This window comes from Quercus suber, unplaced genomic scaffold, assembly GCF_002906115.3.
Source record: "Quercus suber isolate HL8 unplaced genomic scaffold, Cork oak 2.0 scaffold_78, whole genome shotgun sequence".
NCBI classification, from domain to species: domain Eukaryota; kingdom Viridiplantae; phylum Streptophyta; class Magnoliopsida; order Fagales; family Fagaceae; genus Quercus; species Quercus suber.
In genome coordinates this window covers 1,642,454-1,659,551 of record NW_027069543.1, presented here as the reverse complement: position 1 = coordinate 1,659,551, position 17,098 = coordinate 1,642,454, and the positions used below count along the sequence as shown (strand labels likewise).

The window sequence follows — 17,098 nt, the reverse complement described above, 5'->3', positions numbered from 1 at the left end:
TGAGTTCCATCACATAAAATTTTAAATTTTTTTTTTTTTTTTTTTTTTTTTTTATACATGCCCAATATTTCATTCATTCTTCCTTTCTTCCTTTTTTTTTTTTTTCCTCAAGATTTAACTTGGGAGTTTGAAACCTTTTAAAACCCATAATTTTTCCCAATAAACTTTTATCAATCAAACGATTGTTATGGTTGACCTTAGCCACATCATTATTTAAGGCTAACAGCCATTGGGTTGATTCCATTAAGACTATTATACAACTTATTGTTTAGTTTTTTGAAAATGAGATTGAGATGTACATAGGGGGAAAAACTGCGGGCTAAACATTAGGGTTTCAACCTCGGAAAATGTTAAAAAAAATGTCCTAAAGAGCATTGGTTTAGAAACTATTTTTAAAAATATTTTATGAGAAAATGATAGAGCAATTATTTTTGTTGATTATTTTTTATATTTTTCATAAAAGTAATGTCAACTTTCTTAAAATGGTTTATTAACAATTGCCCTAATGGCACCTGTAAACATAACCCTTCAAACTATACCAAAGGGCACATTACTAAATCTTGACTCCCTAAAATTTACAGGGGCAGTTGGGCACATCCTAGAGTGTTCACCCAAGTGCTGTACAACTTTGGTCTCCCCCGAAGCAAGGCTGGTTCAAAGTGAATACGGATGGGGCAGTCTTCAGGGAGTCAGGGAGTTGTGGCATTGGGGTGGTAGTTAGAAATGAAAAGGGTCTGATCATGGGAGCATTGAGCAGAAGACTGGAGCTGCCCTTGGGAGCGCTGGAAGTGGAGGCTAAAGCTGTAGAAGGTGTTCAATTTGCAAGGGACCTTAGCCTGGGTCAGGTAATAATTGAAAGTGACTCTCTGGTGGTGATTAGCACCTTCCGTGAACAGGGCATGATGCAAAGTAGAGTCCAAAAAGTTGTTGAAGGCACAAGACTGAGACTGAATTGCTTTGAAGCGTGGGAGATGTCTCACATACGCAGAAGCTGCAACTCTGCGGCTCACATTATGGCAAGACATGCCAAGTTTGTACACGAGTGTGATATATGGGTGGAAGACATGCCACCTATGATTGTAAACCAAGTGTAAAATGATGTAAACTGTATGGCTCACATTTCGGTTTAATTAAGTATTAAGTTGAGAATCAAAAAAAAAAAAAAAACCACCCATCTTCTCAAGCAAGCAAGCTTCAAAAGAAAATTAAGAAATCAATGCCAGTACGCTTCCACTGCCATCCAGCAGATGCAGAAACACCCGCATTCATGTAATTAGGTCATAAGACAGAAAAATATCATCCAGTCTTCGTGTGCATTAAGCAATCAGGAATAATGACTGAAAGCATGCACAGCAATGAGTGCTATACAATCGTGAAAATCCATAACAGTCAAATTCACACATTATAATGACGTTTATTCCACAAGCAATGCTGCTGCAAAATCTTTAATGAATCGAGCATGAAATCCAAAACTAAATAAATAAAACTAAAGCCTAAAGGCACTTTGGCCGTACAGGAAAGCACTTTACAGGTTCCAATATTACCTTCCAAATTAGGGTACCGCAATCAGCAAAATTGCTGATTAAAATCCAAAAACCTCGCAAATTTTCAGAGTTAGAATATCTCTCTACATGCTGCTTCAGCAATCAAAAGGCAGCCATGAAAAATGCCTTAAAAGTAACATATCTAGAACAAGGAGCAATGCAAAACAAAATTGGTATTTCATCCCAGACGAGTTCATATTTAAACAAATTAACTTACGGAATGGAAGCCTTGTGTTGTGTGCTGGATTTCAAAGTATTCCTCAGGCTGCACAGAGTTATATACTTTAACACACCCAAATATACCATCCAAATCCCCTTCTTGGCACTCTTCAACGGAATGGATGATTAAAAATGGATCAACAGGTTACGCTTTAGTGCAAACAGAAGCTACATATCATGATTTTAATAACAAGACTTGTCGATTTCGTGATCTATCTCCTTCCACGTAGGTCGCGAAAGGCACAAAGTTAAATTATTTATAGCTGGAACTATACAACCTCCGAGTGCAGAAACTGATAAAAGCAAGACTATCCACAAAGTGTATAATGTGACCTTTTATTCTCTTCCATGATGTGGCATCATGGTTACTACTTAATTGAACATTTATTAATTGGCTGCATCATCACCCTCAGGATTCTGAAAATGTTCAGTGGAAGAAGATTCTCTTCCTGTTGGAAGGTATGACCATGCTAAGGCAGCAGTGCCAAGTGTGATCGCAGCAGCAATTGAACCCCAAACCCACCTCTGCCTTCTTTTCCTGATTTGCCTTTGATGTCGTGCCATCTCTACAAAACAGAAAACTGCCAATTTAGAGGAGGGTATAATGCCTAATCACATACAAAAGAACTACATGAAAGTTGGGAAGCATTTTATGGAAGCATCAATACAACAATTTGCAAAATGAATACTCTAGCTTTAGGCTTGTACACACACATGCACAACAGCATGCATACCCTGATTTGTGCACAAAGAGAGCACTAAATCATCTTATGGTACCAAAGTAGCATTGCTTTCATGCTTATGGTACCATATTTTCTGGATCTCACGCCACACAAGCTAGAATAGCAATCTATAAGATATCAAAAGTTTTAAACCCACAAACTCGCATGAGAGGAAGAGGCCTTAGAACCTTGCCATGGGAGATTATTGACGTCTTTCAAAAATGAACTTTTTACCAAGCTCCTCTAGAAGGCCAGCTAATTATTGGGCCATAGGAATGAAAAACTTCCCAGATTAAAGCTCTGTTTGGATAGGAATGATTTGCGTCTGCGTTTGGTTTGTTCTGCGTTTTTGGCTTTAAGTCCAGCGCCTGTTGCACTGTTTATGGGACATGAACAGTACAATCAGGCCAATGAACAGTAAATCAAATGAACAGTAACAATTTTAAAAAAAAAAATTGTTTTCAATATTCAGCAAAATAAACGGTATCCAAACGCATACTAATATTATTAAACCCATTACCCTTCCAAGATCAAGGTAACCAAACAGAACTGCTATACAGCAACTAGGACCAAGACTAATGTAAGTTATGTAACAGCTATTAGGAAGGAACAATATTTTGATAAGACAAGATTAAGAAAAACAGAAAAAGATAGAAAGGACCTAACATCATACTAGGGTTCCTAGGGATCACTGGAGAGAAAATACATCACACCCTTAAAAATGGCATCAGACCACACCACAGGACAAGGAGGTAGAAATACTTCATCTTCATCCATAATGCTGACTAGGAATTGACAATATAACAAACAAGTTTACCAAAATGGTAGCCTGATAGGCCGTGGCCCAATGATTGTGAAGTCTCTAAGATAAGTTGGCAGGTAAGCAAATAAGTTTATTACACACCTATTATATTATTCTAAAAGACTTCTAACATAACGACATAGCATTAATTGATCTCCAAATATATACTTTTGCCTAACATTCCTGAATCAACTAATACAATTAATATTTAGACAAAGACATGATAGCCATTTAATATAAACACTGCACCATATATTAATCTTAAACTAACCAAGGCTCGCCAAGAGCCTTGTAGCTCAATGGCGTAGCCTACTCTCCTTTATTAAGAGATTAAAGGTTTGAAAACCCCCTCCCCCATTTTTATAACTATCGAATTATCAAAAACTAATCAAGCCTCGAAGAAGAAGAAGAAGAAGAAGAAGAAGAAATTCTTACAACTCGAAACCTTGATGGTATATAATGCATAACTTCTCTTTAGCCACCTTTTTTTTTTTTTTTTTGGTAATTGACAATGAGGGACATTCTTGATTATTAATATTATAATTATTTTTTGATATGTGACACTCTAGATTAATATCTCCTTAAATTTTTTAAATATTGAAAGTTTTGTGTAAATCAATTATCTTACATACATAATTATACTCCCTTTTAACAATTATGGGCTTCTAGGACTTCTTTCAAAATGGTTGTCCAGAGAAAATTGTAGCTACTAGACATTAGCACTGCCACAATGTGGTGGAGCCAGAATGTCCAAAAAAATAACCCCCAGCACAGATATCTGATTGCAAATAGCATGAACAGAACAAGGACTTTGCACACAAGTAACACAACTTTCGCTCTATAAGTACAAAAAATTACTAACGAACAGACCCATCACACAAGCAGAACATTGACCACAATGTTTCTTTTGTTTTGTTTTATTTTTTGTTTTTAATTAATGTGGGAAAACAATCATCTCCTATCGAAGAAAACAAAATTGCAAGACAAACTAGGCAAAGAGTAGTATCTAAGTAACAAACTAATACACAAATAAACCCATATCTCCTACAAACAAACAACTATGACAGATAAGGTAATAAGGTTTGGTAGAAAATATAACAAAATGTATAGATAATATTTGATATCGCAATCTGACCTAGAGCATCTTGGTTCCTCTGATACATTTCCCGATTCACAACCTCATAAAAATGGAGTCTGTCATTCAATCGAGCAATCTCAAAGTTCTTTGACTCAATCTGAGCTTCCATCTCCATCTCCACCTCAGCCCTTGCAAGACCCCTCCCAATAGATTCTGATACGAACCTAGAAACATCTACCTGTTGACAGAGCTCTTCTGCAGAGTTTTTATGTAATATAGAAGAGTTAAAAAAAAAAAAAAAAAAACATATAATAAAGAGTGTGACACTAGGGACGGTCCAATGTAGTACCGCCCCTAGTGTCACACTCTTTATCATATGTTTTTCATACACATTAATAAATATTAGCATTGATATACCATGTTGAATATATTAGAATAAATGTGAAAGCAGAAGTTTAAAATAAGAAATACAAGAGTTACGTGGTTTAGCGTTATCGACCTAAATCCACAGATCTTTATTATATAAAAGTATATTAAAATTCATGTGTTACAATGAACATAACATGGATATATAAAATATTAAATCCTAGACTTATAGTACAAGTAGGAGACTTGTCTTTAATGTAGATTTAGACCAATTACATTACGCTAATATGTTTAATATATCTCTAACACACATCATGTGTCACCGTTTATTAAATATGGATATTTTTGAAAAATGTGATCATAATATGAATATGTGGATATTATAGGTACGAGGTGTATATCAAAACCTTTTGAAAGAATAGTTTTTTATTTTTAAAATGATAATGTGGTAAGAAAGGTTGAGGTTTGGCCTTTCGTTTTTAAAACAGGACAAAAGGCAAATTTTCAAATCATAATAGCAAAACTGCACGTACTGTCCCTATTACAATATCGTTTTCTTGAAGAAATATATGTAGATAAACTTTGGTTTTCCTGTGTATGATCAGAAAACATAACCACGTACTTGTAGTTCCAATCAACATCTTTCAAGCATCAAGTATTAACAGCTTGGTACAAGTGGTCCAAAATTGCAGATATGCCATTTTCATTGAAAGCCAGGTGACGAAGATTCTGTATTGGGAAAAGAATTTTGATTCTCAATTTTGGAATATTTCTGAAGGTATCATTTGCAGCCGAAAAAAATCTTCTCCATTTTAAGTATTGTCTATTTTGTCAAAAGAATTACTCAAAATAATCCTGAATTGTTGTTTGACATACTACATGAATTCTTGTCCTGTTATTAATTTATTATCTAAAGCATACTATAAAGACTTGGTCATGTTTAAAATAAATTAACTTTCATAAGATTTAATTTTGGCTATGGAACTAAATTAAATCTATAGAGAATCCTTGTAAACTAATATTTGATGTTTTTCTTTATGGTATATATGAATTTTATCTTATCCTCTTGAATGATTCAGCTTCAGCCCTTTTACACATATATATAGTAATTCATTATCCAGTTCCTTGAAATGTTTATGAGATCAAAAAACATCAAATTAACAAAAGAAAATATGGCCATTTTGTACCAGACAGATTTTTGCTTGCCTATACAGATGAAATATTATGCAAGCAAATTTGTTGAAAATTTGAATGACAAAAAAGAATACATATAATCGACAATGACTATTCTACTGAAAATCTATAACCGACCCCAAATTTTTTTTGTCGTACATTTTTTTTCATGTGTAATAGATTACAGGCTTATTGGAATTCGTATCCCAGAGCCCTCCCTCCTTCACATACTCAAGATACCTTGCGAATTCTGGCCTGGCCGTAGTTTTCTTCTTACGACGACGACGAGTACTATCAAAGAGACTAAAGAGTGGATGGCTCTTGGTAACCTTTTTTGCTTGCTTCACCTGAGACTTGTCTGGAAATGTCAATTCTGGTGTAAACTTGGTTGATGAACCAAACATTTTAGCTGGCAAGCTTGTAACCCTCTTTAACTTTGCCTCCAACAACAAACCAGCGGTAGGCTCATCGCCTAATCGTTCATATCCCCGGTGGCTTCCACATGTACTCAAGGCTCTAAACATGGTTTTACCAGGAAAATTTGCTAGGAAAAAATAGCTTAAACTTAGCAGTGGATGAGAAAACTATAAGAGTGGCATATATACTTGCCTTGTGTTTGATATGCTGAACAAATTGGTAGGTGGTAATTGTTAATTGCAGTGTGTTTTTGTTGACTTCTTCCAGTAATCCCAACCACCATGAAAGAAATGTCAACTAAGAGGTGCTAGTGTGCAACATCCTAATCGTCCAATATTACATGATCTCATGGCTGTGCTCACTCTTACATGAAAGGTAGGTAGCAGCCTCACAATTAACAAATAATTAACAAGGTAGATGGTAGATACACGATTTTTGTAGTCAAGAAATGTCGTGATTCTTGAAAAGTGGGTTCACTGATGTTGATTTACATTCACAAGTTTCAATTCTCAACCTCCCTAATTATGTTTTGAACCTGCCTTTACCTTTCACAATTTCTTATGAGAAAATGACGTTTGTTTTCTTATGAAAAAGTTTTCAGGTGAAATTGTTTTCTTTTCCGGTGTTTAGCTACAGTACTCTAAAAAATGCTTTAAAAAACATGAGCATCGCTATAGATATAAAAAAATTTACAACATTTTTTACAATAATTAATTTGTAAGTTTTTACTAGTTATTATCTAGATTTATAGTTGTCAAAAAGTGAATCATATTGAGAATCGATTTTTAATTTTTCTGTATTGTGTGCCATAAGATTCACAAACACTTAATAAAATTTATAAAAAAATTATAGATATACATATATAAAAAGTATATTTATTATGAATTTTGAATATATTCAATTAATTACTAATATATTCATCGCTTATATAATAATATTTAACAAGCTAACTAAATAAATCAAACTAGCATGCATTTATAACATACACATTAAAATTGATTAAACTCAAAAGTGATAACACATTACAAATGACTCAAAATAATAATTTTTTTTTATCATATTTATCATCTTGCCAAATCAACTCCATCTAAGTCAATGTTGTCATCATGTTCATCATTTTGCAAACTTAATTATTTCTTCATTTAAAACTTTCTTCATTGTTATCAACATTTACTATTACTTTTTTTTAAATAATTTTTTTTTTAAATTTCTTCTTGACATTCTAGTTTCATGAACTTATAACAAAATGACAAAAATAAAAAATAATTATATTGTTACTACCTTATTCATAGTACATTAAAGAAATTTGTAAATATGAAAGTGAAGTGTAAATGTATAGTCCAAATTTTGTAGGAAAAAAATAGGAAAAAAAAAAAAACTTATGGACATGTTATTTTATTAGGTTAAATTAAGTAACTTAATAATTTTGTGTAAAAAAACAAGTCTAACAACCTGTGAGATTCAAATAAAAATAAAAATTTTAACAAAATAACTCATGTTAAAGCATATGTCCATGTATTGTATAATACGTACGACTTTACGATACACACACAGTATGGTACAATTCATAAGTATTTACGATACATCCTTACGATACAAATTTTTTTACACATAATATTATATGTATCGTACGATACTGACTACTATATTTGAACCCACCACTAACATCACTCTTTTACCAACCACTAATAATTTGTCACATCAGCGGAACGAGGAGTAGGGCTTGCAATTTGCTTGGGTGTTAGTCGCGGTGGTGAACACCAAGGGGCAATGGGTCTTCTTGGATTTTGTTGTGGATTTTTGTAGATTGTTGTTATGGTGGATTTTTTTTCGATGGGGGGAGGGAGGAGAATGAAATAAAGGAAAGGGAACCAAAAACAACTAGATGAAAAAACAAGTCCCAAACAGATTTTGGGGTTAGCAAACACTAAAACTGATTTTGAGAACAATTTCTCAAAACAACTAAAAAAAACAAGTATGGAAAACACAAAGTTAACAAGCCAAAATTTTAGATTATGAATTTGAGAGTTGTGTATTTCAACTCTCTCCTAAGTGTGATATCTAGAAGTTTATTATTTTTCTTTCTATATATTCTTAAATTTCAAGCAACTTGAAACCTAGCGAACACATGCTAATTTGTCACATCTGAAACCCTAAAATCCAAAATTTTATAATTGTTAAACTACCCATCCAACAAATAAGCTTGGATATCCCATAAATAACCAACATACTTTTCACTTGTTACTGTTCACAAACCTAAAACAACCCCCATAATTTGACTTTTTCCCTTTATTTCTTCCCCAAATCTTTATTATTCCTTTTCATCATTATTACAAACCTTATATTTTTTACTAGTTCCTAGTCATTACATTCCTGAGCATTCGTATCTGCAACTTCCATCATATTCTATTTTACTATCTAAAAAAACTACTTTATCAATTATACCATACCATTTTATAATATAACTAACATTCCAACTTTTATTTTTCTATTCTATTCATTAAAATAATATATATTACCCACTAAAATAATATAATATATTCCAATACAACTCTCTCTCTTTCTTCTCCCCATCTCTCTTCCACTTTATCAATTAAAATATATTATAATTTTTATTAAAGTACTACAACGCCATCTTACATTTAAGATGGACTTGTAAGATTTTACAAATTCAAATGCTGAGCTTTTTTGTGCCTTTATGCTAAATTTATACTAAATATACCATTTACAATTGTCAATGGAAATGCTGTTACTATTTTCTAGCCATCTCGTCAAAAATATGAGCTGCCTAGACTTGACCCAAGAATTCTAGGTTCGATTTGACTTTGTTGTTTCTTTGACCAACATCAAGGCTACTACATCAAAAGACGAATACAACACTCAAATGTCAGGAATGAATAATCACATCTAACCTCCTTTTATATCACACGTTTTTCTTTATCAAAATAAATATATCGCACTTTCTTTATCAAAATAAATAAATAAATAAATATATATATATATATATATATATATTTTTTGGCTGAGAACCTTTATGGCTTGTTTGGAAGTTTAGAGAGGGAGGAGAGTAGAGGGGAGTAGAGGGGAGGGGAGTAGTGGGGAGCATAGTTTTCAGAACCGGACTGGACCGGGAGGTCGGACCGTGAAAACCGTGAACCGTGAAGAAAATCGATTTTTTAAGTATAAAGAACCGGGCACATGTAACAATTCCGTGAACCCCTAAAACCGGGGTTGGACCATACGAACCGGTCAAGAACCGTGCGGTCCAACCCCTTAGCCTTTTTTTTTTTTTTTTAATAAAAACAACTTAACACAATTTTATTCTACTTAATTAAATTATCCATCTCTTATAAGGAATAAAAAAAATTATAATTAAAATCCTTCAAAAATATTCAACTTTACTTCAAAAATTAATCATAAATTTTAATGTTTTCATAGTTATTATTTTATTTTATTAACTTTTTTATTTAATTATTAAATATATGCTTGAAAATCATTAAATTTCCCTCACATATATAGATATTTTAGTCAATTTTACTAGTTTTATAAATTTAATATCTATATTTAGAATTAAATTAATTATTAAATTAATTATGACGTCATCACGGTTTGACCCCGGTTCAACCTCGGTTCGACCTCAAAAACCTTAAACCTCTCCCTTTTACGGTTCAATAAACGGTCCGGGTTTGAAAACCTTAGTGGGGAGGAGAGTAGAGAAAAATGATTCTCCTCCACCTTGTTTGGATGTTTTTAAAATTAATAAGAGGGAAGAGAGTAATTAGCCCTTCCCCTTGTGTAATTTTGTTAATATAATAAGGGTAAATTAGGTAATTTACTTGGTTAATAGTTTATGTACTCTACTCTCCCTCCAAATCTCTCCAATTTGGGGGAATTAAAAATGGGGGGGCTAGAGGGAGTTGAAACCCCTCCAAACCCCCCCAAACCCCTCCCCCTCTTTCTTTAAAAAACTTTCAAACAAGGTAATTAGATTACTCTCCCTCCTTCTACTCTACTCCCTCTCTTTTTAAACATCCAAACAGGCCATTAGTTGCTCCATTATCCTCAAAAAAGGTCATTATCAAATCAGATCTTGTAAAGTTCGTGTAGAAATATATAAACAAACTCGTCCCTCCCTGATTGGCTTAGTTCAAAGGCAAAATTATCATTCCATACTTTATATTTACTATTTCACAACAATATCTAAAATTTGATTTAATGGTTATATTTTCACACATGAAAATGGATGTAAAAAAGACGGACGTAAAAAATCGGATATAAGAGAATAAAAGCCCGATATATGATCAACTTTTTTTTTTTAACAAAAAAATTGGTAGAAGTGATAAGCCCAATAGTTCAAAGTTCCTTTCCTCTTGATTTTTCTCCCTTTCTTGTGAGCTATTAACCTAGTAAGGATTCAAAAATTAAAAAAGAAGAATAATTGACACCTTTCATTCTAATTCCCCTACCCTTTTTTCCACCTGAGTTCTCAGGCCTTGATCTCTTCCTCATCATCCCATTGCATCTTTCTAGTACATGTCTAAGAATCTTTATTGTTACTAATTTTATAAACTAGAGGTCAGAGAGAAAACTCTCCCAAAATTTGATCATGTAGTATTTATGCATGGTACCATTAAAAACAAAATAATTATTATAAAAAAAATAAAAAAATAAAAAAACAACAACAACAACAAAAACAAAAACAAAAACTGCAAGTCAAACTGTAATAACCTTTTATGTTATCTTTTGTTGTACTAATTCTTATTTGTTTCCATTACTCTCCAAAATTAAGCTTCCAACCACCCAATTCTGACGCCATAGAATCCTATCAAACAAAGAGATCTAACACTATTAAATTTTTTGGTTGGATGAATTCAGAATTCATTTCAAAAGTTTACAACTTATCATTTGGGCTAAAGACTAGTACTCAGCATGTAAAGGACAGACCAAAAAAATGAATAATGTGGAAGTTTCATACATCCATATCAATTAGTTCTCTCCTCCCCAACTTTTTTTCTTAATCCTTAGAACATGATGTCTAATTATTTCCCGTAATTCTGATTCATAATGATACTCAGCACTTTAAGCATTTACCGCATTATTGATTGACAGAAGCCATCAATTACATGATACTCCATATTCTAAACATTTGAACTTTGGTCTATGCATTTTATACCTAGTGAAAAATCATATTTAAATATTATAAATTCAGTACAATGACACAATCATCCACCTATGTAACAAAAAGAAAATTAACAACATGAAAAATCATATCTAAGTATTATATAACTTGTGAATTGTTGATTCAGTGCATGTACAACCAATATTTATATGAATGATAACCACACACCTAATTGAAGAACCAAATTTATGCATTGCAGAAGACATGCACTGATGCACAAATAGAAAAACATTCAAACCACATAATAGATAGATATGCCATATCAATATCTAAAGTACAGTTATTATTGAAATAAAATTGTTATTTAAATTTTTTTTTTTTTTTTTTTTAAAGAACATGGGAGAAAATTCAAAAATTTAATCTGTTTAAACAAGGATAATATACATATTTTTGAAAAAAAGTGAAGAATAAGATCGTCTCAAATTTGCAACAGTGACGTGTCATACTAATTTATACAGTATATTAATACATGGGGCAAGAAATTCCACAGAGAAAATGCTACAAATACATTTAAGTTAAACCATCATATATGGTATGTAGAAATCCCACTGACAAAATATTATGAACATGTACAAGGCAAACAACCACAGGTACTGAAGAAACAAATTCTTTCTCCCGATGGCCCGATGGGCCACAAACTGTGAAACTCAAATATCCAAAAGAGACAATCATGGAGAATCCATTATGCATTAAGCAGATTCAAGCTTGTGTGGCAAGTGTAGTCCAAGAGCATCATGCAATGGCGGGTAAGAGCAACCATGGAACGAGGCTCATGATCCAGTCAGTTTGTTTTAAGGAGAAGGGGAGACCTAGCACACTAGCACCCACAATATCAACGACAGAGCATTGATAGAGCTTGTGGCTCATCGAGAAGTGGTTTTTCTTCTCTGGGTGGCAATGGAGGTCTTAGAGCAGTGTAGCACTTGGAAGGAAGATAAACAAGAAAAGGCAAGAAAGAAGAGTATAAGAATGCAAATAGGAATTAAAACCAATTGACCTGAGCTAAAGGAGCAATCAACAAATTACTAAAAAGATAAATCTGGCATGAAAACAATAAGAGAGAGCCATCATTGGTTACATCCACCAAAGTGACCTAGCTCAGCGTGATCAACCTAATATTTTTTGGCTAAAAGTAATTATTTCTAAGGGATACTCAAGGGAAAGATGCAGAAACCAACAATTTGGTTATTTGCATTAAGCAAATGTAGAGGTGGGCTCATCCACAAATGTTTCTTATATATTATAAATAAAGATTAGGCTCATCAAGGAATATGTATAAATTTACATCTATCACTTCTTATGTTTGATAAAAAAAATTACCTGAACTACTGAAACAACAATAAAGAGATTTACATTTCCAAACTTGAAATAAACTCATCCTAAACCAAAAACAAAGACGCCTTGTTTACAATAGGAAAAAGGGAATAGCATGAATAAAAAATTGTTACTATCTCCTATCTGAAAATTTGTGTACTTTCCTAAAAGCATCAAAGTTGAAGTAATTTACTAAGTCCATGATTATCGTATCCTTTCTCAAATACCTGAACTAAAATAATCAAAACTATATAGTTCCATCAAATTTAAATAAAATAATAATAAAATAAAAAACTCATTTAAGTGTGATTGAACCAATCCACAAACTCAAATTCCATAATTTTTTTTTTTTTTTTTTAATATAGAATCTCACCTCCTAAATTTACATCTCTAGAAGCACCCTATTTATTCATATAACTGCTCCTCTTGCCCATCCATTTATGTTTAAGGTATAAAATCTAACACAGGCATCCAACATGTGAAAGGGAAAACTTGGAATTGTCAAGATAGTTGATATTTGCAACTGAAATAGACATACTACCACATGTTGCTGGCCTATGTACATCAAGCAGGAAATTTATTTCTGAAGCAGTGTATATATGTAAGCTTAATTTGTAGACTCTGGCTAATCACCTAACATCTTCATTATTTAAAAGAGGATGAGTAAGCCAAATGCATCTGTCCATACCTCTAAACAAATTAGTTATTGTGAGTACAAGAAATTCTTAAGCCCTGATAATCACATCAAAGTTTTTGAAAGAGAAGCAGATAATTGGTGTTCCCACTGATTGATGAGCAAAAGAACAGATACTGATGAGTTGGTGACAAGTTGACTTTACAAAAATGGATGTTAAGCTTAAGCTAATAAGAGTAATCTTACCTTGCTTGGCCACTACAAAGAATTTCTACAAGATTTATATGGAAAAAATGCCTAACTTGATCAACCATACATAAAATGTTCTCCTTTTCTAGACTCTCTGATTTTCAAACTATGCATGACACTATTCTCCTGGCAGCGTGTTACAGTGATCCAGCTACTCCCAGCTTCCTTGACCAGTCCTTTTGTGCTCATAATGCTTCTCAACTCATCTACAGAATCCCACCTTCCAACGGCTGCATAAAAGTTTGATATGAGTACATAATTCCCTGGCTTATTTGGCTCTAATTGCAATAGTTGGTTTGCAGCAAACTCGCCCCTTGTTACATCCAAGTTATGACTGCAAGCATTCAATAGTGCTGCCCATACGGCTGCAGTAGGCATAGTACCATGCTTAATCATATCATTATATAAACACCATACGTCTTCTATCAGACCTGCCCGGCCTAAGATATCGATGAAGCAGGCATAATGCTCTGGTCCTGGATTCAAACCATACTTCACCCTCATTAAATTAAAACATTCTTGGCCTTGCTCCACCAGTCCTGAATGCCCACAAGCTGATAAAAGAGTAAGAAATGTAACAGAATTCGGCAAGACCCCACTAACTTCATCCCCCATCTTCTTGAACAGCTCAAGAGCTTCAAGCCCATGTCCATGACCTCCATATGCATCTATCATGCTTGTCCAGGAAACCACATCTTTATTGCAAATTCCATCAAACAATGACCGAGCTTCAAACAGTTTCCCACATTTCGCGTACATGTCCAACAAAACATTGAATAATTGGGTGTCGAAAGTGAACCCTTGACGTAACGCAACACAGTGTATCTGCTTTCCAATCCACAAATCGGAATTCTCAGAACAACCTGCAAGAGCACTAGTAAGTGCAACAACATTGGGTCTCATCATACACATAATTGAGAATGCCTCTTCATATTTTCGATTCCTAACGCACCCAGAAATCAAAGAATTGCGCATCACATCATCCCTTCTACGATCCAAACTGTTGAACACTTTAATACCTTCCTCTATGCACCCAACAGCAGAGTAAAAATCAATCAAAGCAGTACCCAATACCACTAAATCACGGCCCATCACAACCACCAACCCATGAACCTGCTTACCCTGACGAAAGGCCTTCAACAAGGTACAAGCTTTAAGCACAGAACACAAAGTAAACTCACTAAACTCCACTCCCTCCTTCCTCATTGCTTCAAAAACTCCAAGCGCTTCCTTGGCAAGACCCTGCACGCGTAAAAAGCTCGAAAGCAAAGCATTCCAAGTCACAATGTCCCTGGATTCCATCTCGTCAAACACCTTAACCGACTCGCCCAAGTACCCATTTTTGGAGTATATATCCATGAGTGCAGTTTTGGTCACGGTTCCCATGTCCGTACCCGTTTTGATCATAAGCCCATGTACTAGTTTGCCGCGTTCAATGGCCGACGACAACGCTGAGCACGCGCCCAACACCGGAGTAAAAGTGTATGCATTGAGGTCGGAGCGTGTGCAGTGCATGTCACGGAAGAGAGTCCATGCGGCGGGAGCATTGTCATTGCGAATGTATGAGACGAGAAGGGAGTTAAGAGAGTAGAGGTCTCGGTGGGGCAATTCGTCGAACAGATTGTGGGTATGTAAGTTTTTTGAAATAACGGTTATGATGCTTTTGGCGGGGACAGTGAGTGAACGTAAGGAATTGTAAGGGGCGGACGCGGACATCACTAGAGCTATGGTTTGCTGTGATCTGATATCAAAGGTAAGTGATAAAATATGGGTAAAGTTATATACATTGGTTTAGAAAATATTTTAAAAAAAATTTTATAAGGAAAAAGAAAATTTTAATGATTTTTTATAAAAGTGATATTTGTAAAAAAAAGAATTAAAAATTGTGTTAAAATATTTCTAAAATAATTTATTAATAATTGTTATATGGACATTTGTTAAACAGTTCCATAAAATATTGTGAAAATTTAGTGTCATGATTCAAAATGTTTATAAAGGTATGTTGTAAATCTCTAACAAATGGACTCAACTAAAGTGCCCAACCAAAACACAATAATAAGATAAGAGAAAGGAGAAGATATTAGCTTAGCTGTAAAGCAGTAGAAAAACTATGTTAATAGTCTAACAGAGGATTAGGAACCCACAGGAGTAAGTATTAGCATGGGTACTGTATTACCAAATTCAGCATTCATTTTGGTGTTTTCTATTCAATAAATAACTGACATCTGTTCCCATAAATGTTCATCAAAAGCCGCAAATTATGCTTGGTTACGTTGGGTGCAAGTTTGTTTGAATACACACAGTTTTTCAACATTAAATATCCTGTTGAATAAAATAAAAATAAAATAAAAGATGAAATTTAAAAAGTTGGAATAGTAAAAATATATTTTTGAGGGGATAGAGGTAATTGTTCACATGCAAGCCAGGTGGTCAGACCACCTTAACTTGCAAAAAATTACATGTTAAATTAATTATTGTGATCACTCTAATAAAAATGTTGAACACCCTAGTATGAGAATTACAAAAAATTAAGTTCAACAATAATAAGAATAATACTACATTCACAACATTTTCATAACAATTTTACAATAAATATAATGTGGTAAGTTGTTACTAATTCTAATTTGAGCTCAATACCGATATTATTTTTTTTACCCATTAATAACGGCTTTTTGTATAAGATTTATTGTAAAAATATTGTAGACGTAGCATCACTCCAAAATCAATTCTGCCCCAAAACATAATCCTTAATACCTTTTATAAAAATTTAAAAAAAAAAAACTAAAATTACAACAATAAATATTAGCCCAAATAACAACAAATATAAACCAAACAAAAATAAAATAAGACCAAATAATAACAAATGATCTAATTATTCAACAAAAAGCCTACTATAAAACAAAAAGATAAAAATCGCTAAACATTCAAATTTATAACTCATTCAACCTATTCAATAAAAATAATCTCTAATTTCATTTTTCCCTAAAAAATGGTACCAAGAAAAATATTGTAGTTGTCAGTTTTCCTTAATAGTGGCGACGGTTATATTCTTTTTGGCTTTGCAATCACAAAAATTTTACTCTCTTTAGTTACTCGACTCATAATTGTAGCAAATATTCAAATTATCCCTTTATTAAATTTTATATAATTTAAATTTCTTTGATTTTGTATAAGATCCAATACTCTAGCAACTGCACCTTATCCTAATCCATCGTTTTTTTAACTTTTGGGCAGCAGGGACTGCAATATAGTTTAATAGTTTCTAACCATTAAAAAAAAAAACGTCTGGGATATAGTTGGAAATAGGTGTGTGAGAGACCTACAGTCCTACACATCAAGTTTAGTGAATAGTTTTATTAACTAATTCAAGTGTGTTTATTTTTTATTTTCTGACAATAAAA

At 33.2% G+C, this 17,098-nt stretch overlaps 2 protein-coding genes and 1 long non-coding RNA gene across 3 annotated transcripts; all 3 read right to left on the bottom strand.

The window, feature by feature from the left end:
- Window positions 1-1,394: 1,394 nt before the first annotated feature.
- LOC112016005 (uncharacterized) lies at window positions 1,395-4,620 on the bottom strand. Its single transcript, XR_010629031.1, has 2 exons — window positions 4,423-4,620; window positions 1,395-2,329 (listed from the first exon to the last, which is right to left on the bottom strand). It is a non-coding gene; the product is annotated as an uncharacterized LOC112016005 (long non-coding RNA).
- Window positions 4,621-5,888: 1,268 nt separating this feature from the next.
- LOC112015992 (uncharacterized) lies at window positions 5,889-6,503 on the bottom strand. Its single transcript, XM_024048467.2, has one exon. The coding sequence runs from the start codon at window positions 6,426-6,428 to the stop codon at window positions 6,072-6,074; it is 357 nt and encodes a 118-aa protein (XP_023904235.1). The 5' UTR covers window positions 6,429-6,503; the 3' UTR covers window positions 5,889-6,071.
- Window positions 6,504-13,564: 7,061 nt separating this feature from the next.
- On the bottom strand, window positions 13,565-15,565 carry LOC112016009 (pentatricopeptide repeat-containing protein At5g66500, mitochondrial). Its single transcript, XM_024048485.2, has one exon. The coding sequence runs from the start codon at window positions 15,411-15,413 to the stop codon at window positions 13,755-13,757; it is 1,659 nt and encodes a 552-aa protein (XP_023904253.1). The 5' UTR covers window positions 15,414-15,565; the 3' UTR covers window positions 13,565-13,754.
- Window positions 15,566-17,098: the final 1,533 nt, after the last annotated feature.